The sequence below is a fragment of the Bos indicus genome, chromosome 19 (assembly GCF_029378745.1).
Source record: "Bos indicus isolate NIAB-ARS_2022 breed Sahiwal x Tharparkar chromosome 19, NIAB-ARS_B.indTharparkar_mat_pri_1.0, whole genome shotgun sequence".
NCBI lineage: Eukaryota > Metazoa > Chordata > Mammalia > Artiodactyla > Bovidae > Bos > Bos indicus.
The window spans coordinates 31784185-31808426 of NC_091778.1; the positions used below are offsets into that span (position 1 = coordinate 31784185).

The following is a 24242-nucleotide window of genomic DNA, read 5'->3' on the forward strand; positions in this document are numbered from 1 at the left end:
TTATTTAACCCAGTATATTCAAAATATTATCATTTTAACATGTAATCAATGTAAGAAAAATGTTGTTTAAAAAAATTGCTCATAAAATATTTTCCCTTTTTTTTCTATAAGGCTTTAAAAGTTCATGTATACAATTACACTTACAGGGCATCTCAGTTGAGACAAGCCATGTTTTAAATGCTTTCTGCCTGGAATGCTGCAAGAATACAGTCAGAGAGACTAAGCAGAGAGACCAAGTAGAATGTTATATTTTAAAGTACGTTTTAAGTGGTTATTAACCACGTGTGGCTGGTGGCTGCCAAACTAGGCAGCACAGCTTCAGACCAACCTGTGTCCTGCTCTTAGAAGGACTAACAGCAGTATTTCACAATGTGTGCAAGAGAAGTGATCATCTTTGTTCAAACCTCAAGTCTGAGTATTCACTTGAGTAAGCCTTAATGATCTTAGACATGGCCATTCAGATTCTCTAAACTTTTCCGGAACTTTTAAAATTGCTTATAACTCCATTCTCTTCTTCCTCTTTTTGATCACACTGCACCCTGAAGTCCAACAGCACTATTTGAAGTTCTCCCCAAATAGTTCTCTCTCTCTCTCTCCATGGCTTGTTCACATCTCTGTGTCTTCACATATGTCCCTACCTTGTCAACTTATCAGTGTCAGGACCTAAAAAAGTTTCCTACCCGCCTGCCCACAAGCCCTCTCTAAGCTCTGAGCAGTGTACCTTCCCTTCTCTATGTCCCTTGAATTCTTCATCCTTTTTTAAAAAATTGAAGTATGGTTGAATTCATTCTTATGTTTCTTCTCTTGCATACACGTGAAATACTGCTATTAGTCCATCAAGGGTAGAAATCAAGATTTATTGGCACAGAGTAGGTGATCTATAAATGAATAGCTAGGTAGATGATAGATAAGTAGATTGATAGATAGGCAAATGAATGAACAGGTTCAAAAATCACCTACAAACAGAGAGGGGATGGCGAATGGGTCTTTTGAATGGAATGATCTGAGGTGCCTACCTCTGATATAAACCCTTCATCTGGAACTATTCCTTTGATAGAAAAGGACTGAAGTATATCTCACCATAATCTTGGTAAAAGAATGATGACTTTAATTATTAATATATTCTATAGTATCTTCTGCTTGATTATTACAGCTTTTGGTGCATATAATCTGGTAGGAGTAAGCTAAATGGATCTCACAGCTTGGACTCAGGCAGATTTCCAGATTTGTTTAGCAGTTACTTCCCAGGTGACTCAGTGGAAAGAACCCACCTGCCAGTGTAGGAGACAGTTCAACCCCTGGGTCAGGAAGATCCCCTGGAGAAGGAAATTGCAACCAATTCCAGTATTCTTGCCTGAAAAGCCCCTTGGACAGAGGAACCTGGTGGACTACAGTCCATGCGGTTGCAAAGAATCAGACACAGCTTAATGACTCAACAGCAACGAGTAGTATTAGAAGTAGTAGTAATGACAATAATTAACAATTGGGTGGTAACCTAAAGTTAAACAGACTTTAGACTTGTAATTTCATGCTTTGACTCAGCTAGTCAGAATATAACTTTCTTTTTCAGTAGCTGAATTTAACTTGGCCCTGGATCCATCTTTTTTCCTTTAAGAGTAGAAACCTCTTAACCTTGCATTTCAGGTTGAGTTGGTCATATCATGTTAAAAACTCGGTCTTTGGAGGGCAGTCAGTTCCCTGTCTTGACACAATCAGAGCCCCCCGCCCTGCCTGGGGTCTCACTCCTCTCACTAACAACCTCAATTCTGTGTTTAACTCAGGTGCGATCACGAGAAAAAGGGACTGTTGGATTTAATCCACAAATCTATCTACCTGGAAACCTTTATTTTTTAAAAATATTTTATTTAACTTTTTATTTTATATTACAGTATACCTGATTAACAATGTGTGATAGTTTTAGGTGAACAGTAAAGAGACTCAGCCAGTTGCCAGCATGAAGGATAGGGGAAAGGATAGTTAGGGAGTTTCGGATGGTCTTGTACACCCAGCTATATTTAAAATGGGTAACCTACAAGGACCTACTGTGTAGCACAGGGAACTCTGCTCGGTGTTATGTGGCAGCCTGGATGAGAGGGGAGTTTGGGGGAGAATGAATACATGTATATGTATAACTTGGAAACTTTTAAATTCAATTTATCCTGGGGTTTAAAATAACCTCAATAACTGTCACCTGGAGTTGACAGTTAACATTTATGATGATGTATTTGTCAAGATGTTTTTGTTTGCAAGTGAAAAAGAAAACTAACTCAAATTCACCCAATGAAAAGAAAAAAAGTGGAAAGTGAAGGAGGGGAGGGAGGGAGAATAGGAAAGAAAATTTTGAGATTACATTAGATGTTTATCAGAACCCTTTTGATGGCAACTAACCAAAATCCAACTGAAGTTGATTAGACAAAACAAAATAAAAAGGAGTGGATGAATTCATATCCCTGAAAAGCGAGGGATAGGGTTTAACATGGATAGGACTGGAGTTAGATGTTCACCAGATGTCCTTGTTCAGGCAGGCAATCCCCATGGCTCTGAAACCTCAGACAAGTATTCTGTCTGTTTTGCTCCTTATTTATTGTATTTTTTGGCTGCTCTGGGTGTTTGTTGCTGCTCTCAGGCTTCTCTAGTTGTGGTGGGCTGGCTTAGTTTCTCAGAGGCATGTGGGGTCTTAGTTCCCTGACCAGGGATCGAACCCTTGTCCCCTGCATTAGAAGGTGGATTCTTAACCACTGGACTGTCAGGGAAGTCCTTGCTTTCCTTCTTTTCCAGTATTTTCAGCCCAGTTCCTGGGCTGGCTCTGAGAGAGCTTTTTAAGGCTTTGGTTCGCCCATATTGAGCCAATCTATAATGTGGACCCTTTCATTGGCCAAGCCAGGATCCATGACAACCATCGAAGTCAGCCCCACCCAAAATACAAGGACTTAAAAGGCAAGGTCTCTAAAAGAAAACCAAGTTGTGTTACCAGAACATAGTTTTTATATTATTATTAGTTGTTATATAATTATTATTGTTAGGCAGGCAAACCTAACAGATGTCTACTCTAGACAGAAAACATCTGTATCTAAGAGGAAAGCCTGCTTGAAGTCCAATTTCACATCAGAAACTGTTGGAAGTTTTGACTTCATCCCTGGCTCTAGGATTGGATTTGTAACGTAGGCATAGGTCTCAGAGACATTTGGTCTTGAGTATCTTTCAGGTATGGACCCATGACCTCAAGTGACTGACTCAGGCATACTGATACTAATTCTAAGATTCTTTTCTTCCTTTACTTTCTGTGGTTGGAGGTATGAGGATATAATCCCAAGTTCTTGGCCATCACCTTGCCATCCTGACGGGAGTCACTGACTAAAAGTGTATTCACTTTAAAGTACAATGATGTTGAGAGACATGGTGTCGTCTGTGTTCTAGGATGAAGCTGTATCTGAAGCCAGTATAGCCCCAGAATTAAGTTATGTAAATCATTAAATCTTAATTTTGATAAAAAAGAGAAAGTGTTTGGTGACTCCATGGATTCTGAGTCAAGAAGGAAGCTATCTCTAGGCCTCCAACTTTCGATGGAGTGTTATTTGTGACTGATTATTCTGGATTCCTTCTCCACCTTCTGGAGCTCTGGGGACCTCTCTGTGAACCTCTCTGAATCATGTGCCTGGACCTTGAAGAAGGGAGGGTCTCCCACCACCATCTTACCCTTGCTGGACTCAGTCAGCGTCCCCCCACCTCCAAGAGTCAGCATCGATGGTCGATACTCGTGGGGAGAGGGTCTCATCAGTGTTGGTAACACCTCCCCTCTTGATCTTCCTATCCAAGTGTGGGAGTGTCTAGGTGACAGGAAACCCAGAGTGCAGCCTGAATGCTATGAATAAGGGGGAAAGGGAAGAGAAAATATTTAAGTCACTTACTTCAATGTCCTGTTCTACTGAAGAAGAGCCACCAGATGACCCTGAGTTCTGCCTTGTTGGTAGCCTACATCTGATGAGCTTCCCAGGTGGCTCGGTGGTAAAGAACCTGCCTGCCAGTGCAGGAGACACAGGAGACATGGGTTCAATCCCTGGATCAGGAAGATCCCCTGGAATAGGAAATGGCCACCCACTCCAGTATTCTTGCCTGGGAAACCCCACGGACAGAGGAGCCTGGTGGGCTTCAGTCAATGGGGTCGCAAAGAGCTGGACGCGACTGAGTGACTGAGCAGCTACAGCCGACTTCTTTCTGGCTGGCTGGCCCCTCGTGTCACTCCGTGTCACAGCTTAAGAGTTATAAAGCTTCCATCCACAGCACTGGTGATTACTTACCCGGGGCCTGAGGTCATAAGGCAAATCTGCACGCCATAAAACAAACAACAATAACAACAACAAAAAAGACCCACTTCAATTTTCTCAAATCTCCCAAGATTTGGAAAGGAACACAAAGTTACTGGTGTGTTTGCTGACTGGAGTGATTATGTGGTTCAATCATTTTGATTTACAATTGCATCTTTGTCCTTGTAGAAATTACTCTGCAGCTGAACAATGGGAGAGGGAAAGGGATTAACCTTCCAACACAAGAATACAAGACCCGTTCTAGGGAGCAGGCCTCCATCTGAGGTTAAGCAAAGTCTCCGATTTCTATGAATACACAAAATTAAAGCACGTTCTTTTTTTCTTCTGCCTTCATTTTCTTTTCTTTTGATCTGCCATGAAAAGGGAATTATCAGCAACGTCTAAGCCCCCGTTTTATTTTTGCAGCACTTGAATCTGTTTGACATGTTCTAGGAGCTCTGAAGTAATCTTTGGTGGTTGCATAAAATAGACTTCAGAAAAATGAGAGACAAGGGGTCATCCTGGAATGTAAAGTTTATCCGCCATATTGCAAATACAATTGACTTTTTTTTTTTTTTTTTTACTTTCCAGAAATAAACAGATCTGAGTCTTCTCTTTGCATATGAACAGCCCTTGAGTTAGGCCAGTGATTCTCAAACCTAGGTGGGCATCAGATTCACCCAGAGGACCTATTAAAACACAGATTGCAGGGCCCCACCACCAGAATTTCTAATTCAGTAGGTCCAGAGTGGACCAGAGAACTTGATCCCTTTTTTTTCAAGATTTTATTTATTTATTTATTGGCTGTGCTGGGTCTTCACTGCTGCATGTGGGCTTTCTCTAGCTGCAGTGAGCGGGCTTCTCATCGTGGTAGCTCCTCTTGTTGCAGAGCACAGGCTCCAGGGCACGTGGGCCTCAGTAGTTGCAGCACATGGACTCTGTGGTTGCGGCACACAGGTTTAGTGGCTCCGAGCATGTGGGCTTCTCCTGGATCAGGGATGGGACCCATGTCCCGTGCTGTGACAGGTGGGTTCTTTACCACTGGACCACTGGGGAAGCCCCAAACTTTGCATTTCCCAGGTGGTGCTGATGCTGGGTACCACCTCCTGGGATCTGAGGACCACATTCTGAGAGCCATCACCCGCTTCTGAGCACATAGAAAGCCATTCACCTCTTCCCAGCTGACTGGGAACATAGGATTCCTAGGAGCCAGTGTTCCCACCACTCCAACATCGTCCCCAGATGCACATGGACATAGAGGTGGGCGGAGAACACAGCTGGTCTGGACCATCGGAATCCATGCTGTTCCACTTCAACCTGGTCATCTACTTCTTGAAAGGACTGTGGGAATAGATGAAGTCCAACTAAAGGAGGACGAGCAAAGGCTCTTTATTCAGAGCTCACTCTAGCAAGGCAGTCAGCCACCATCATTTGCGCTTCGGTAGAGACAGTAACAGGTCTCCCTGGTGGCTCAGCAGTGAAGACTCTGCCTGACAATGCAGGAGACACAAGTTCAGTCCCTGGGTTGGGAAGATCCCCTGGAGAAGGAAATGGCAACCCACTCCAGTATTCTTGCCTGGGAAATCTCATGGACCGAGGAGCCTGGCAAGCTACAGTCCATGGGGTCACAAAGAGTCAGACACGATTTAGCGACTGAGCAACAATAACAAGAGACACAAAAGCAGGCAGAGGAATGGGAAAGCTAAATAGTTGGAAGAAAAGCATTCCCAGATGGAGGCTGTCGGCTATTGGGAGGCAGAGGAGGGCAGATCAGAAGCTGGGCATCTTGTTTAGGGGTGGGTGTTTGAATTTCTCTCATTCCTGGTCCTTCATTGGGATAAAATTAAGAAAGTTGTCAGTTATTAATCAAGTCCTGGCCATTTTGAACTGATTCTTATAGAGGTTATTGCCTGTCTTCATGGACTGTTACTTAGACAGTAGACTTGTTGCCAAACCAAGGTCCAGTCGCTGGCTGCTCAAAAGCCAATAAAGAGGTCAGGTTGATGGAAAGGAAAATCTGCTAAATTTGGATGCTAGAAGCTGGTGGGGAGAGCGGATATATGTCCAAAGGCTGACTCCCCCACCCGGTAAGTCAGTGGGCAAGAGGTTTTGTAGACTGAGGAAGAGGGCTACATGCAGAAACAGCACAGCTCTGACAGTCAACTTGAAATTGGTCATCATTATTAGGTATTCAATTCCAAGGTCAGTTCATTCCCATTTCCTTGAGGCCAGTTCTCAGAATTATGGCAGCTTACGTCATGGCTACAGTCTGGTCGTTATATAGTTGGCTTCTTCACCTGGTAGGGGTTTCTGTATCTACACAGGATATGGCTCAGAATATTATCTGTAGCCCTTGAGGAGGAACCAAATGTTCTTGAATATGTTTAATGACTACGTTATTATTATTTGGTTTCCCTCAGCTGTTTTCCTTTGTTCGTGCATGTTCTCACTTCTCTGATTGAATTTATTTTTGGCTAGTTTTTCCACCAACAAGAGGCAGGCTGAGGACATTGCAGGGGCAAGGACACAGGGTCCTGTTCCATTTCAGTCTGACTTGTGGCAGGCTGGCTTTCTCAGCTGGTTGCTGTAGATAATGGGCTGGTCTCCTGGGCAGGTTGTTGTAGGTTCTAGGTCAGAGTTCTGCTTTTATGGTCTGGCCACTGTCTGTTCATATATTCCATCTTACATGATACCCAGTGGACACTCACTTTTTATAGTTTGCTAAATCCTCAGTGCATTCCAGACTGGCCAAATTCAATTAAAGGATAATTGTTGCTTATTAAAGCCCTACTATGTGCAAAGTGTTATATTAGGCCTGTGAGGTTTTTACAAGACACAGACACCAACGTCAGTGAGAAGCCAGCTGTGTCATTTAGGCATCAAGGAGAAAGAAAGTTCACAGCCTCCGTTGCTTAGAATCTCCCACCACATTTGCTGCAGAGGAGAGAGGAAGAGGGTGGCCAGGGCACCTTTCCTTTCCCAGGTCAGGGAGTTTGGTCCCAGCTGAGAGCTCAGCTTTGCACCTTTGCATCAGGAGCTGGTGTTCTTCCCTGCCCTGCAGGGTCAGACCCCACCATGGTTCCATCGGAAAAAACCTGCCACTTTTCTGCTGCAGGTGGATGAGCTGAAAGCCAAGCTGGCCACCCAGGAAGTGGAGCTGAGGCAGAAGAATGAAGATGCCGACAAGCTGATTCAGGTGGTGGGCGTGGAGTCGGACAAGGTGAGCAGAGAGAAAGCCATTGCCGATGAGGAGGAGCGGAAGGTGGCCCTCATCATGCTGGAGGTGCAGCAGAAGCAAAAGGACTGTGAAGAAGACCTGGCCAAGGCAGAGCCAGCGCTCACAGCAGCCCAGGCGGCCCTCAACACCCTCAACAAGGTAGGAGGAACGTGTGTGTGCTGGCTTATCCCTCTGGGGAGGAGCAGCCTCTCCTCCGACCCAAAGGCAGCCCACCACGCTGGCGTTCCGAGGGACACAAGGGCACAGTCCAGAGGGCTGGGCTGGGACCAGCTGCCACTGGCTTATTCATTGAGCAGGCAGACATTTACCTACGCTGAATATATGTCAGGATGCACAGGCTGCCAGCAAAATCCCAGAGGTGTGAGTCCTGAACTTATCGGGACAGGAGGGGCCAACTGTCCAGCCTCCTCACTTCACTGATGAGAAAGCCAGAGCCCAGAGTCACAGACCTCAATGTTGAACTCACATCTTCAAAATGCAAGCCCAGAGACCTTATGGCTATGCAGTCCATGGTCATTTTACTTCTTCTGTGCTATAGGACACATAGGCCTCTTACGGGCTTCTCTGGTGGCTCAGGTGGTAAAGAATCTGCCTCTAATGCAGGAGAGCTGGGTTCAAACCTTGAGTCAAAGCTTCCCAGTTGGCGCTAGTGGTAAAGAACCCACCCCAATGCAGGACATGTAAGAGACTTCAGTTTGATCCCTGGATTGGGAAGATCTCCTGGGGCATGGCAACCCACTCCAGTATTCTTACCTGGAGAATCCCATGGACAGAGGAGCCTGGCAGGCTACAGTCCATGGGGTAGAACAGAGTTGGACATAACTAAAGCGACTTAGCACGCACATGCATGCAGGCCTTGTAAGGCCCTATGAAAATGTTTAAGATATGAGACTAAAGTAAGATGTCTCCAAAGTAAGAGAAAAAAATCTACAAAATCAAACTTGGCAAGTCCTCAGTTGTTGACAACATGTAACTGTGTGTCAACTAAATTCAGCTCATACACATGACCTTTTACTGGAACAAGCATGGCTCTTGAGATGTGTTCATTGGGAGCTTTATTTTGGCTCCCTTTAAAGATACTCTGTGTGTTGAGAGGTGCCTGTGGGTAGTACTTCTTCCTTTTATAGTTTTCACACTAACTTTCTTTCCCATTTGGATGCCCGGGGCTGAGAGGCTGAGGGAGGAAGATGGAAAGCAGGGCAGACAGACTCAGGTCATCAGGAATTGGTATCACAGAGGAAAGCTGATGTTTACTTGGAAGCTCACATCATCTCTTTGCAGACCCTCCACCGGTTCCTCTTTCTGCTGAGAGTCTAGATACTCACTTGCCCCTTCACAGGGGCCATTTGGTCAAGGTCTCAGAGAGCCCATGCCAGGTGGGCCATGCCAGCAGCTCACCTCTGCTCCACAGGCAACACCTGTGCCTCTTTCTTCCAGATGGAATCTGAGAGTGTTGGCCACCCATGTAGGAAACACCCCTCAAGTTCCACTGCCAGGGGACTAGCCTGCCATTTGCACCCTGTAGATTTCTATAAGTTAGAACCCCAGTCCAGTGTCATTCAAGTTGCATGACCACTGAGTCACGAGGGAAGCCCTAGCTGCAACATTGAACTCTTAATTGCAGCATTTGGGATCTAGGCCCCTGATCAGGAACCGAACCCAGGTTCCCCTGCTTTGGGAGTGTGGAGTCTTAGCCACTGGACCACCAGGAAGGTCCCTCTGAAGCTTTCCTTTATGGATTCTGTGTAACCAATGCACACCTTGCTTTGGAAGGTAGCATCTCTTGGCTTAGGTCCTCAGCACATCTGAGACTAGCTGAGGACATTGGAAAATCCTGTGATGTATAGTTATGTATAAATTGTATTAAATGTGAGATATGAGTGCATTTTGGTGTTTTTATGATGTGTGGTGGGAGGTCCCTAAAAGGAAGCACCTATAAAATCCTTAAGTGGGCCTCTACCTCACATTCATAGAAAACACAAGATTTCTCCAGGAAAATTTTAGAAATTATGGATAGACTGGGGAGTGGAGGTGTAACCCAATTATGCCACCACTTCTCAGCCTGAAAGCTTTTCTTTCTTCTTGAAGCTCTTTCTATTTTCACTGGAGGAAAATTGCTCTACAGTGTTGTATTGGTTTCTGCCAGACAACAATGCGAATCACTTCTTGCCAAGAAGATGAACGTCTTTCATAAGATTTTTTGACACAGAGATTATATGTTCTAAGATGAGCTGAGTCCAAATTCTGGCTGGACTATTTACTGTGTGTGACCCTAGGAATGACTTTATGGTCTTTGAGTCTCTGTTTCCTCACCTGTAAAGAAGAGGTGGTAGTAATATAGTCCCCATCAGGCTGTGAAGGACAGGGAAGCCTGGTGTGCTGCAGTCCATGGGGTCGCAAAGAGTCGGACGTGACTGAGCAACTGGACAACAACAGGTTGTTGTAAGGATTCAGTTAGATAACGCATGAAAAGTATTAATAGCTAACAGATGGCAGCCACTCAGTTTGCTGTAGTCGATGATGTCTTTATAACAGTGTTATCTCTTCTGTTTCCACAGGCTGAAAACAGTGAAAACCCCTGAATACTCTTGGTTAATTTTATGGCTGATTAGTTAGGTGACCTTTGCTGGTAGAAATGAACCCATAGAGGTGTAACTCATGGAAGTGACGGGATCGGATTCAGAAAAAAGCACTGGGTTTGAGTACTAGATACCTCTGCCACAAAGAAAGTGAAACTCATGTTTCTAAAGGAATGAAGTTTTCTTAATAATTTTATTTGTTTGTTTATTTTAGTCCATGCCGGGTCTTCATTTCTTCTCAGGCTTCTCTAGTAGTGGTAGGCAGGTTTCTCACTGCGGTGGCTTCTCTTGTTGCGGAGCACAGGCTCTAGGGCAGGCAGACTCAGTAGCTGTGGTTCCTGGGCTCTAGAGCACAGGCTCAGTTGCTGGGGCTCATGGGCTTAGCTGCTCCCTGACATGTGGGATCTTCCTGGATTAGGGACTGAACCCATCTCCTTCATTGACAGGCGGGTTTCTTACCACTGAGCCACCAGCAAAGCCCATGAAAATCATTTTTAATGAATGCCTACTATGTATGGTAGCTCAACGGTAAAGAATCCACCTGCCAATGTAGGAGATGGGGATTCTGTCCCTGGGTCAGGAAGATCCCCTGGAGGAGAAAATGGCAACTTGCTCCAGTATTCTTGCCTGGACAATCCCATGGACAGAAGAGCCTGGCCAGCTGCAGTCCATGGGGTCACATGGACTGCAGCTTAGAGCTGGACACAACTCAGCGAACTAACCCACAAACACTGTGTGCCAGAGAACAGGACGGGTACTGTCTTCAGACGAGCTGTGGAGCCTCACGTGCCAGCCACTGAACTTCTTCATCTCTCACAATGGCATGTGATGTTATCTTAGCTTCAAGTGTACAACATAACGATTCGGTATATACAAATATATGGTGAAGTGATCACCACACTAGGTCTGGTTAGCATGTATCACCGTGCATAGTTGCAATTTTTTCTCGTGTTTTGTTTGCTCTTCTTTTAAGATTTACTCTCTTAGCAACTTTCAAATATACAACACAGTTAGCTATACACTACATCCCCAGGACTTATTTATTTTAAACCTGGAAGTTTGTACCTTTTGAACCACCTTCACCCATTTCTCCCAGCCCCCACCCCCTGCTCAGAGAAGTAGAATGGATCAGATTGTACCACACAGAACAGGGGAGATGTTTCTTCACGAACACAGGGACCCCTTGAGTATCCTCAAATTTTTTCGCATCCACAGGACTCTGGTATTTAAGGACCGCATTCCTATTTTCTCATCATTTTCAAAGTTAACAATGAAGCTTTAGTTAATACATAAAGAACACCTGTAAATCAGAGCATAGTAGTAAGTCCCTGTACATTTTAAGTCTCTGCTTTGGCAGTTTTATCTCACTTTTATAGCTAAACTGAAGCAAATCCAGTATAGCTTTTCCTGCCCTAGTTGAAGAATGGTTTTGCTTACAATTTCATGGCTTCTTTTTTTTCTCCTTGCAGAGTTACTTGAAATTTTCTATTTATTTCCTATGCGTTTTATCCAGTAAACTTACTTTTTATTATACAAATAACATATAATGGCATTTTTATCATTACAATAATTCAGAGAGTACAGAATGTACAGGATGAAACATAAAGTCACCCTTCTTTCCACTCCACCCCCAGTCCTCTCCTAAAACAGCACTCCTGGAAAAGCTTGAGCTGTATCTCATCCAGCAATTTTTCTATGTATTTATATCTGTGCAAATACACATATGAAATACAGTAGGTCTTCCCTGGTGGCTCAGACAGTAAAGAATTCACCTGCAATACAGGAGACCCAAGTTCAGTCCCTGGGTCGGGAAGATCTCCTGGAGAAGGGAATGGCAACCCTCTCCAGTATTCTTGCCTAGAGAATTCCACGAGACAGAGGAACCTGGTGGGCTGCAGTCCAGTGGGTCACAAAGAGTCGGGCATGACTGAGGGACTAACACCTAGGGCTTCCCTGGAGGCTCAGACTGCAGTGCAGGAGATTTGTGTTTAAAGCATGATATATTTTATATGCACTGCATTATATGTTTATATACATATAAAATATATCATATTTTAAATACAAATAGATAATGACAACTTACTCTTCCTCATGAAATAAGACTGTGTCACGCCAATACATACATTGAAACCATATTCATTTAATGCTTTGTAGTAGTATTCCAGGCTATAACGTACTCTATTTCTTTTAGCTATTTACTCTTGAGTGTCTAATTAGTTTCTTTTTTCTCTAATACAAATATTCTTGTACATACATCTTTACTCCACATGTTCACATATTTCTCTGGGCCAAATAAGAAATCCACTTGTTTGAGAGAATAACATGGCAGGTTGAATCATACCTCCTCCACCCCTCAAAATACCCACGTCCTAACCTCTGGAACCTGTGGATTTTACTTCATATGGTGACTCGGTGGGCGTGGTTAAATCAAGGATCTCACAGTGGGGAGATGATGCTGGACTATCCAGTGAAAGTGAGAGTGTCATGTCCACCTCTTTTTGACTCCATGGACTATAGCCCACCAGGCTCTTCTGTCCGTGCAATTCTAGAGGCAAGAATACTGGAGTGGGTTGCAGTTCCTTTCTCCAGGGGATCTTCCCCATTCAGGGGTCAAACCCGGGTCTCCTGCATTGCAGGCAGATTCTTAACCATCTGAGCCACCAGGGAAGCCCCAGCTGGGTCCTAAATGTCATCACAAGGATCCAAAGAAGAGGGAGACAGGAAGATCGGAAGAAGAAGGCAGCATGATGGTGGGAGCAGAGCGGGCAGACACAGCTGATATGATGTGGAACCTTGAGCCAAGGAGTGAGGCTGGCTCTGGAAACTGGGAACAGAAAGGGTCAGACTCGCTGCTCCAGCCTCCAGAAAGAACCAGCCTCTCCAACATCTTCGGCTTAGGAATCCTGACCTCCAAAATAGGAAGACTGTACGTTCACGTTGAGTCACTGTGTTTATGGTAATTTCTTACAGAAGCAATGTGTGTGCTCAGTTGCTTTAGTCCTATCTGACTCTTTGCAACCCCAGGGACTGTAGCCCACCAGTCTCCTCTGTCAATGGGAGTCTCTAGACAAGAACACTGGAGTGGGTTACCATGCCCTCTTCCACGGGATCTTCCTAACCCAGCGATTGAGCCCCTGTCTCTTATGTCTCTTGGATTAGCAGGTGGGTTCTTTGCCACTAGCGCCACTTGGGAAGCCCCACAGAAGCAATAGGAAGCTCTAACAAGAATTCTCTTTTTTATATAAGTAATGCTTAATTTCTATCCAAAATAGCTATTCTTCTTTATAGTTGTAAGCACTGCTTTCCCCCACATCCTTGCCAGTCTTAAGTATTTTCAATCATTCTAATTTTTCTCATTAAGAACACAAGAATTTTTTCATTTAAAAAATTTGTGAATGGTTAGATTCCAATACTTAGATTACTTCCTTCATTATTTGCTCAAATTCTTTGTCCATTTTCTGATGAGATAATTTCCCTTTTCTGTATTGATTTATAGGGTTTTTAAGATAAATTTTTACTATATATCTTGCTTTATATGTTGTAAATATTTTCTTCCTGTCATTTGACTTGTAACTTAATATTTACAAGTTATTTATAAAAGGTATATTTTATAATTAAATGATTTTGAGAATTCTAGGGTTACAGAGTTTAACAGACTTCTTTCCTACAGGACTTTTTAAGACCTTTATTATATGACAAGCTTGATACTGAAAGTGATAGAGATAGCACAAGAAAATAAAACCTCAAATTATACAAATTTATGAGTAGTGATTTAAGATATCCATATAAAATGCTGGTAAATCAAGCCTAGCAATTTATTCAAACAACAGTATGCTGCCGACCAAAGTTTTGCCTATGCAAGGCTACTCCTGTAAATATACCCAACCATCGATCAAAGGATAATAGCTTTGGGGGACTTCCTTGTGGTCCAATGGTTAAGACTTCACTTTCCAATTCAGGAAGTGTGAGTTCGATCCCTGGTCTGGGAGCTAAGATCCCAAATGCCTTGAGACCAAAAAACCAAAACATAAAACAGAAGCAATGTTGTAACAAATTCAGTAAAAACTTTTAAAATGGTCCACATTAAAAAAAAAAATCTTTAAAAAAAAAAAGGCAAAAAATTCTGTAGTTAGAGAAATGTCAAAAATGATACCTAACACAATTCAACATCCTTTCCTATTAAAACTCTCAGTATAGTAGGAACAAAAGGATATTTGGATAATTTGCTAGCACATAGCAATCAATTCCTGTCCAAGAATGAAACATCCCGTCTAACGGTCGAGCATTAGCAGAATTCCCATTAGCAAAGAAAAAGCACAATAATGACCCCCTCTGCTTCTATTATAAAACAATTGCCCTAAAGTTTCTAGCCAATGCAATGATAAATGAAAAATGGTAATTGTGCAAATGTTGTAAAGTAGCAGACAAATGTGTTATTATTCATAGATGTCATAAAAATGTAATAAAACAAATAAAAGGGGAGGGTTAAGGGCCCATTACAAAATTTAATAGCTTTCCTAATATCAGCAGTAGCCAGTTAGAAAATATAATATTTTCAAGATAGCAATCAAAACTCTCAGTATAAGTAAACATAAATAAATTTATTGAAACTATGTGAAGAAAACTGCACATCTTTGTTGAGTAGTGTAAAATAAGATATGAACAGGGAAATAGATGTACCAAGTTTGTGTAAGGCAAGATTTAGTATTTTAAGGATGTCACTATTCCTCAAATACTTTATACATTAAATCCAAGTCTAATTTGACTCTTATTTGGGGCTTACTTATTTCTAATTTCATTAAAAGTTCATATCACTTAAGCAGCTATTAAAAATTTAATAACCTAAATACTTAACAGTATGGAGTTGGCTAAATTATGGCTCATCTAAATGAGAGAAAATTGCACATACTTTATCTAAAATCATATTTTGCAAAAATAATTCATAGCATAAAAGAGTTTAAGATACAATTTTCAGTGAATGCTAGATTCAAAAAAATGGTGTAAACAGTGATTGTATATGTATATGTATGTACATATATGTATGTGTGTGTGTGTTAAGTTAATTCAGTTGTGTCTGACTCTTTGTGAACCTATGGACTGTAGCCCGCCAGGCCGCCCTGGCCATGGGATTTTCCAGGCAAGGATACTGGAGTGGGTCGCCGTGCCCTCCTTCTTTACCACTAGCGCCACCTGGGAAGCCTACATATATGTATATGTGTATATAAACGAATCAGCCAGACATGCATCACATTCATATATATTCACACTACATTCACTCATTATCTTTCTTTTCTGTGCCTCTTTGATAGTTTGTTAAGCATATATAATGAAACGTACCAGGACAGTGTTTATCTCTGGGTAGTAAAATGATGAGTGAGTCTGGTTTTCATCTTCATCTTTGCTAAATATTTCACAACAAATATGTATTCTTTTACTAGAAGGACTAAATTATGTAATCTTATAAACCAGTGAACAATAAGAAAGAAACTGTAAAAGAACTAGAAAAGTTACTATAAGGTCACATCATCTTAATACGTATGAAAGACCCTTCTTACCATAAAAACGAAGGATGATAGCATGATGTCATCTGGAAAAGGATTATTCAGTTTGGCTGTAGGAAAGCTGAATTTCTACCTGTCACCGAATATCTTAAATTTTTTTAATTAAAAAAAGAGTATTCTCGTGTGTGTGTGTGAAGAGGTCTTATAAATCGTGCTGGAACTGGCGTTTGTGCCTGCCCTCTCCCCACTCATTTACTCTCTGCCCTTCCCCCTCCTGAAACATCAGGTTCTCTACGTGGTCCTCCCAGAACCCCCTCCCTGGCCAAAGTGATACCATCAGTCTTCCAGAATCCACTAACCTACTAGCCCTGCTTTTTGCTTTTTTTCAGAGCACTTCTCACTCTCTAACATACCAAAGATTGACCCTTTTGTGTCCGTCCCTCCCATCTGCGTGAGCAAAAGGACTGACTTTTTTATTTACCACTACATCCCCCCTTTGCCAAATGAACGACTGTGCAGACACGTTTATTCACTCAGCGGAGACTCCCTGACTGCCCTCCATGCCAGACACTGTTCAAGGTGCCCGTGATGCCTCCATGAACAAAGATTCTGCCTCTATGAAGATTCTGTTTAGCTCTGGGCAGGGGCGAGAGACAATGAGCATCATGAAAAAGCACTGTATACAATGTGTGTGTGTGTATACATATATGTATATATTTACATTTAGATATTCAAAACACTAAGATCATGGCATCCAGCCTCCCATCACTTCATGGCAAATAGATGGGGAAAAAATGGAAACAGTGACAGACTTTATTTTCTTGGGCTCCAAAATCACTGTGGATGGCGACTGCAGCCATGAAATCAAAAGACACTTGCTCCTGTGCTCTGCCACAAGAGAAGCTACCACAACGAGAGGCCTGCACAACCACAACTAGAGAAAAACCCATGTAGCAACAAAGGCCCAGAATTTCCCAATAAAAAAAATATATATATATATATAATTTTTTAAAAGTTAGAAGGAATTACATTGAAACAGTAACAATGATATATCTAGGTTATAGAATTAAATTTCATCTGTATCCATTTTTATCTTTTCTTAATTCAGTACATTGAACATACATGCTCAACTTGAATGATATTAAAATCGCGTGGGTTTTGTTTCTGATTGTATGTTCCCTCTGTGTCCTCTCTGGCTCAGGGGAGGCCACTAGGACAGGTGTCCAAGCACAGCTGCCACACCTGCGCTGCCGTTCATTCCTGTCCATTATAGACAACACTCTCATGACTCAACGTGCAAACCGGGGCAAGAATAAATGGAGCACCTTCCTAGGTGCTTCCATGAGGTCCTAGAAATAATCCCCCTCCTGTTTTGATTTCCAGGCCTGAGAATACCCCCAAATTAATTTGGCACAAGGATCTAATCTTTGAAATAAAGATTTTCCCTGTTCACAAAATCAGCCTTGAAATCAAGTGCTTTTGAGATTACATGTTCCTCACTGTCGGTCACAACAAACCTTAAATCAACTTTATATGCATTTCTGACCAAATTTCACTTGCAGGTTTACTGCTCCCAACCTACAGATGAAAACACTAAGGCCTGAGAAGTTCGAGTGGCTTTTCAAGGTCAAGCCTTTCAGCCATATCTTTCTAGAGCAAGTGAAACTTGTAGCAAAACTCCAACCCCTGTCTAGGCAGAGGCAGTAACAGCACATGCCGTGCCTGGCTTTCTGTCTGTGTTATTTCTTGGCAGAAAATACCACTTTGCTGTCAGGACGGTCAGCTGTAGTTAGAACAAGCTCATGGAACAAAGCAGTTTAATTAAAGAAAAAAATATATAGTTGGGTTACACTGCCATTCTCTTCAATCCAAGATGGAAATTAATTTATAATAACCTTATCTTTTATTCATGGCACTCTGCCTGTTTCAGAGCGTGTTGGCATCCTTATACATTTCAGTTAAATGTGAAATAATTGTGTGTTTTTGATGGGCTGCAGGTCAAAGTGCTGAGAGAACCTCGCTGAGTCTCGACTAACCATTCGGAGCAGTCTGGAACCACTGGGGAGTTTTTGGTTCCCTTCTCATGAATCATGATATTTAAAATTCCGAGGGCACCTAAAGGCTTCGAAATGGCCCTCTCAGTTCGCTCTGAGCCAGCCTCCATGAGTGGTCGGTGACAAAGAGAGCCCACGCGTTTTCCTCTGACAATGTGCCTCTCTCTTGCAGACCAATCTGACCGAGCTGAAGTCCTTCGGTTCCCCGCCGCCGGCGGTGAGCAATGTCAGCGCAGCGGTGATGGTGCTCATAGCCCCCAGGGGCAAGGTGCCCAAGGACCGCAGCTGGAAGGCCGCCAAGGTCACCATGGCCAAGGTGGACGGTTTCCTGGACTCCCTCGTCCACTTTGATAAGGAGAACATTCACGAGAACTGCCTCAAGGCCATCAGGCCATATCTGCAGGACCCCGAGTTCAATCCGGAGTTCGTGGCCACCAAGTCTTACGCAGCCGCAGGCCTCTGTTCTTGGGTCATAAACATCGTGAAGTTTCACGAGGTGTTCTGTGATGTGGAACCCAAGCGCCAAGCACTGAGCAGGGCCACCTCGGACCTCGCTGCTGCCCAGGAGAAGCTGGCGGCCGTTAAAGCCAAGATTGCTGTAAGTGACCCCCACCTGAAGCAAACAGCCCTCTCCCCCAGGCCCCAGCACCTCGGACCTGACTTTTAAAGAAAACCAAATTGTTATGTAAAATCTTAATTTTTCAATAGAGGAAACTTTTAAGTTTTCTTTCTCAAATACCGTGTAGTCCAAACAAGATAGACCCACCGGGCCATGGGTTTAAGCTTTGGTCCTAAAAGGTTTTTTTTCCATTTCCTCCAAAGAAAGAAAAGATGACAGACGGATACGTATAATAAATGAATGGTATTATCCATGGAACCAGCTGCTATCTTATTAGCCACAGGTGAATCTAATATTTTTGCACATCTGATAGTTAAGAACATAAGGTCAGAAAAGGGAGATTCTTTAACTTATGTTATTGAAGTATAGTTGATTTACAATGTTGTTATTTTCTGCTGTGTAAAGAGATTCAATTACACACACACACATATATATTCTTTCCATTATGGTTTGTCACAGGTTATTGACTATAGTTCCCTGTGCTGTGCAGTAGGACCTTATTGCTTATCCATCCTATAGATGATAGTTTGCATCTGCTAATCCCAAAACTCCCAGTCCATCCCTCCCCCACCTCTTCCCCCTTGGCAACCACAAGTCTGCTCTCCTGTTTGTGAGCCTGTTTTGTAGATAAGTTAAAAAATGGGAGACCCCTTTTCCTCTCTGAGACATAGTTTTTCCCCACCTTTCCCCACCTCGTGCATCAGGATCTTCCATTCTGCCCACTGTCCGCCCCCTCGCTCTGATTGCTGTGGACATGTGGGTCTGTGGGACGTGTTATGCCGCCTGCACTGCCTTATAGAAGTCTGTAAGAGCAGACTAGCGTGTTGTGGTTTGGGGTGGGGGTGGTCCCTTGGCCATAAATATATCATTATTAGCCTCTTATTGATATTTTTGTTGTATGTCCCTCACCCAGGATTGGGGGATGGAGGTGACCTTGGATTCACCCCTATTTGAGACAGATTCCCCTTGAACTTCACCTTTGCCATCAAAATGACATGTGTTCACGTTCAGTCTTGTCTGATGCTTCAGGACCCCATGGACTGTAGCCCGCTAGGCTTCTCTGTCCATGGGACACTCCAGGCAAGAATACTGGAGTAGGTTGCCATTTCCTCCTCCAGGGGATCTTCCCAAGCTAGGAATTAAACCTGCATCTCCTGCATCAGCAGGCAGATTCTTTAACACTGCGCCACCTGGGAAGCCATTACAAATGGGTATTGCCAACATGAGAGGTGGAAATCAGAATCCTGCGGAATGACACGGCAGCTAAAACCCCTTCCAATCCATGCTGCGCTGTTCACCAGTGGGTGACATATAGAAAGGGCTTTCAAGTGCCCAAACTTCAGCTTCCTGACATAAAATGGACACAGTAATAGCTCCAAAATCACTGCAGATGGTGACTGCAGCCATGAAATTAAAAGACACTTACTCCTTGGAAGAAAAGTTATGACCAACCTAGATAGCATATTGAAAAGCAGAGACATTACTTTGCCAACAAAGGTCCATCTAGTCAAGGCTATGGTTTTTCCAGTGGTCATGTATGGATGTGAGAGTTGGACTGTGAAGAAAGCTGAGTGCCAAAGAATTGATGCTTTTGAACTGTGGTGTTGGAGAAGACTCTTGAGAGTCCCTTGGACTGCAAGGAGATCCAACCAGTCCATTCTGAAGGAGATCAGGCCTGGGTGTTCTTTGGAAGAATGATGCTAAAGCTGAAACTCCAGTACTTTGGCCACCTCATGCGAAGAGTTGACTCATTGGAAAAGACTCTGATGCTGGGAGGGATTGGGGGCAGGAGGAGAAGGGGACGACAGAGGATGAGATGGCTGGATGACATCAGCAACTCGATGGACGTGAGTCTGAGTGAACTCCAGGAGTTGGTGATGGACAGGGAGGCCTGGCATGCTGCAATTCATGGGGTGGCAAAGAGTTGGACACGACTGAGTGACTGAACTGAACTGAACTGAATAGCCCCCACTTTGTGAGTTTGCCGTGAGGATCAAAGGAGAGAAGCAGGTAGAACAGAAGCCCAGAGCGCAGCCCACAGGAACACAGGGAGCTGCTGCCACCACCAGGGTTCCTGTGACTCCTGACCCCTGCATTACCTCCACCTGCTTCTCCATCAGCTGCATGTGTCATCATGTCTGTGTTCACGCCCTGGTCACCACCAAGGTCAAGCTCAAGCTGAAACTTTCCCTGGATCTTTCATTTCTACATGTGCGTTCTAGGCAGATAAAATTCTTACTGCACATTTCTCATGATGATAAAAAGGGTTTTACAAATTATGAAAAGCAAGATTGCAGACTTGCTTCATGCTTCAAGTTTCACAGCATTATTGATCCATAGATTAAATTCCTCAGCTAAAGACCCCAGTTCAAAGATCCTTGCAACCAGACTGTCTATAAAAAAGAGATGCTTTGGCAAAGCAAAGAATCTCCCAGTATGTTTGCTTTATAAAACCCGGATATTCACGGGCCAGATTACTGATAATCAACCTCCCAACGGCCCTCTTGAAAGAACACCAAGAGCAAAACACTCTACCACCCTGTTGACTGCTTCTAGGGGGGAAAAGACCTTCTGATCATTTTCATATTTTTCAGTTGCTCTCAGAAAAGTGTTACAGGAACTACATTTTCAAAGCTCTCCCTCTCTTACTCAAGTTATTTTAACGAAAGGAACATTTGGTGCGAAGGGAATGTTTTCAAAATGTTTATACCTATTCAGTTAGCCAACACGCACATGATGGGCTCATTCAACCTGTGAAAGCAATCAGAATATTTTTAAAATACTTGGCTACCTTAGGAAGGCACTTCTCTTCTGCCAAAATATTTTTTGAAATTCAAAAGATGCCTTCTCGCTTTGAACAACCTCCTCTCCATCCTTGCTCATCCACATGCCTATCAACATAGGCATGACACTCACCTACTAATAACAGGAGGGTGGACTGATACCCATTGCACATATGGACGCCCACCCAGGCAGGAAAGTGCCTCCCTCTGTGTCACTGAGGCCACAGTTAGCCCTCTCCAGTTGCATCCCCCTTCACCAAGAAGAGGATGCCTGTTTTTAGGATTTTAGCATAATTCCAAGTAAAGAATTTTTTAATCAGAGTATAGTTTCTTTATAATGTTGTATTTGTTTCTGCTGTACCAAGAATTTTATACTCATGATGCATAAAGCAAAAAAAAAAAAAAAGGCATCTTTCAGAACACATTCTACAAGGTAATTTCAATTTGATTATATATATAATTAAAATCCCTGGAGGAGGAAATTGCAACCCACTCCAGTATTCTTGCCTGGAGAATCCCATGGACAGGGGAGCCTGGCAGGCTACAGTTCATGCGGTTGCGAAGAGTCAGACACAAATTAGCAACTACACAGATAATTAAAATACACACCAATATGAATAGTGGTGGTTATCTCCAAGTAGTAGATTTTGGATGTTTTTTTTTTTTATCTGTATTTTCTTTTTTTCTGTCACAAACACATATGAACTTGGCAGATTAAAAAAATAATAGCAGTAAAAACAAGGAAGGCATCTTCACCAGGCATTTACTCACTCATTAAGTAAAATAACAGAGAGCAGAGAAGAGCTTCGAGTGAGTAATGACAGTCTCCTGACCTTTTCATTCTTTTGTCTGTTTCTACTGATTGTTGAGCCATAAAGAAAGCTGAGTGCCAAAGAATTGATGCTTTTGAACTGTGGTGTTGGAGAAGACTCTCGAGAGTTCCTTGGATTGCAAGGAGATCAGACCAGTCCATCCTAAAGGAAATCAGTCCTAAATATTCATTGGAAGGACTGATGCTGAAGCTGAAGCTCCAATATTTTGGCCAGCTAATGCTCATTGGAAGAACTGACTCGTTGGAAAAGACCTGATGCTGGGAAAGATTGAAGGCAGGAGGAGAAGGGGATGAGAGAATGAGATGGTTGGATGGCATCACCGACTCAATGGACATGAGTCTGAGTAAGCTTGAGGAGACAGTGGAGGACAGGGAAGCCTGGAGTGCTGCAGTCCATGGGGTTACCAAGAGTTGGACATGACTGAGCAACTGAACTGAACTGAACTGAGCTGAACTGATTGTTGATGCCACTCAGAGCTTACAACCCAATGGCTTAAATGTCTTTTATCTGTCCTGCACGTACTGCTTGGAAATGATTTAACTGGTGGCCAGTATTTAAAACTAAAACACCTGATTTCTGGCCAGTCTTATAACAATCACAAGATTCCTGAATATCACTGACTGACTCTGGCCTTAAGCAGTGGCTTCCCACTCGAGCAGGCAGTTTTGCTGCATTTTGTCACAGTCCCCACCGGCCCCTATTTCTTTTAACATTAGACTCATCTGGCTAGTTTGCGCCGTCTTCCTGTTCTGCGCATCTGAATTTCTGAGCCCTGTCTAAGTGCTGTGCCGCATCCATTTGTCATGTATCTTCTTTAGACAGTTGACTTTCTGCTCCAGGAGGCTGGACAGCAATCATCTCCTATCTCATCACAGTGACTCTGTTTCGCCGACGTGACCTCAATTCCTTGTTCAATCACACAGAGGCCGCTTCCTTGGAGCTCTCGTGTTCAAGATGGAGTTAGTGTCCTTGCCTTTAGCTCACCCGCCTCCCTCCTACCTCCCACTTCCCTTATCATTACTTACCGTTATTTGGTTTTTGAATCACCAACACTGAAAATCCCTACATTGTAACCAAATCAGTTGTCCCAGGCGCTCCCCATTGACTGATTCAAAAAACTGAAAGGACAGTAAATTATGTTTATATTCTATGAATCTCTCTATATTGTTCATAGCAGATCAAAGTACAATTACATTTCCTTTTTAAAATACCTTTCCCCCTGGAATTTCTACTTTCTCCTTTTCTCTCTCTCTTTCAATTAGTTCCTTTGGGGGGAAAAAAAAAACCTCTCTAGGTACTTCCCTGGTGGTCAGTGGTTAAGACTTCACTTTCCAACGCAGAGTGTACAGGTTCAATTCCTGGTCAGAGAGCTAAGATCTCACATGCCTTGTGGCCAAAAAAAAAAAAAAACAACAACATTTTTTTTAAAAGAAATATGGTAACAAATTGAATAAAGAATTTTAAAAAATGGTTCACATTTTAAAAATCTTAAAAAAAAAAAATTAAATCTCCATCCACTCCAGTGTTCTACTGAGCCTGCCTTTGTTCCCAAGACCTTTCTCTCTTGTTTCCAACTCAAAGCTCTAGTGATGAAGAGTAATCACATTCATTGCTCTCTCGGGCTCACTCCAAAGACTTCTGGTCCCCATGGCTTCTTTCTTGATTTCTTCTCTTGTTTTGCTTTGGCTCATTCTTAAATAACTTTTTCAGAAATGTTACATAAGAGATAAATTATCTAATATTCTGGTCTGGACATATCTTTTTGTTTCTAAACTGAATTGACAGTTTCACTGAGTTTTAAATTCTGATGCTAATATTTTCCTCTTAGAACACTGAGTGCTTTATCTTTTGGTCTGGTGAGAAGTCTGATGAACAGTCAGGGTCCCATTCCTTTGTGGGTGCACTGTGTTTCTGCCTTTCTGGAAGTCTTTCGATTTTTTTTTCTTTATTCTTGGTGTCTGAAATGTTACATTGATGTACTTAGCTGTCATTCTTTTTTTATTCTTTGTGCTTGGCCTGTAGAGACTTATTTTCTTCAGTTCCACAAGATGCTTTGTAGTTTCTCTTCTGTTTCTTTTTTAACCTTATTTCCTGGAATGCATATTGATTAGATATCAGAACTTCTCAAAGTAAAAGAAAGTGAAAGTCGCTTCAGTTGTGTCCAGCTCTGCGACCCCGTGGACTGTAGCCCACCAGACTCCTCTGTCCATGGATTCTTCAGGCAAGAATACTGGAAGGAGTAGCCATTCCCTTCTGCAGGGAATCTTCCCAACCCAAGGATAAAACTCAGATCAAATCTGCATTACAGGCAGATTCTTAACAGTCTGAGCC

At 42.9% G+C, this 24242-nt stretch overlaps 1 protein-coding gene across 9 annotated transcripts in view; it reads left to right on the top strand.

The window, feature by feature from the left end:
* DNAH9 (dynein axonemal heavy chain 9) overlaps positions 1-24242 on the top strand; it is a 285075-nt gene that overhangs the window by 193228 nt on the left and 67605 nt on the right. For all 9 annotated transcript variants that reach the window (XM_070773106.1, XM_070773107.1, XM_070773102.1 and 6 more), the window contains 2 exons: positions 7420-7680; positions 17849-18274. In XM_070773106.1, the coding sequence (XP_070629207.1) occupies positions 7420-7680; positions 17849-18274 (687 nt within the window). The remainder of the gene's footprint in view (positions 1-7419; positions 7681-17848; positions 18275-24242) is intronic.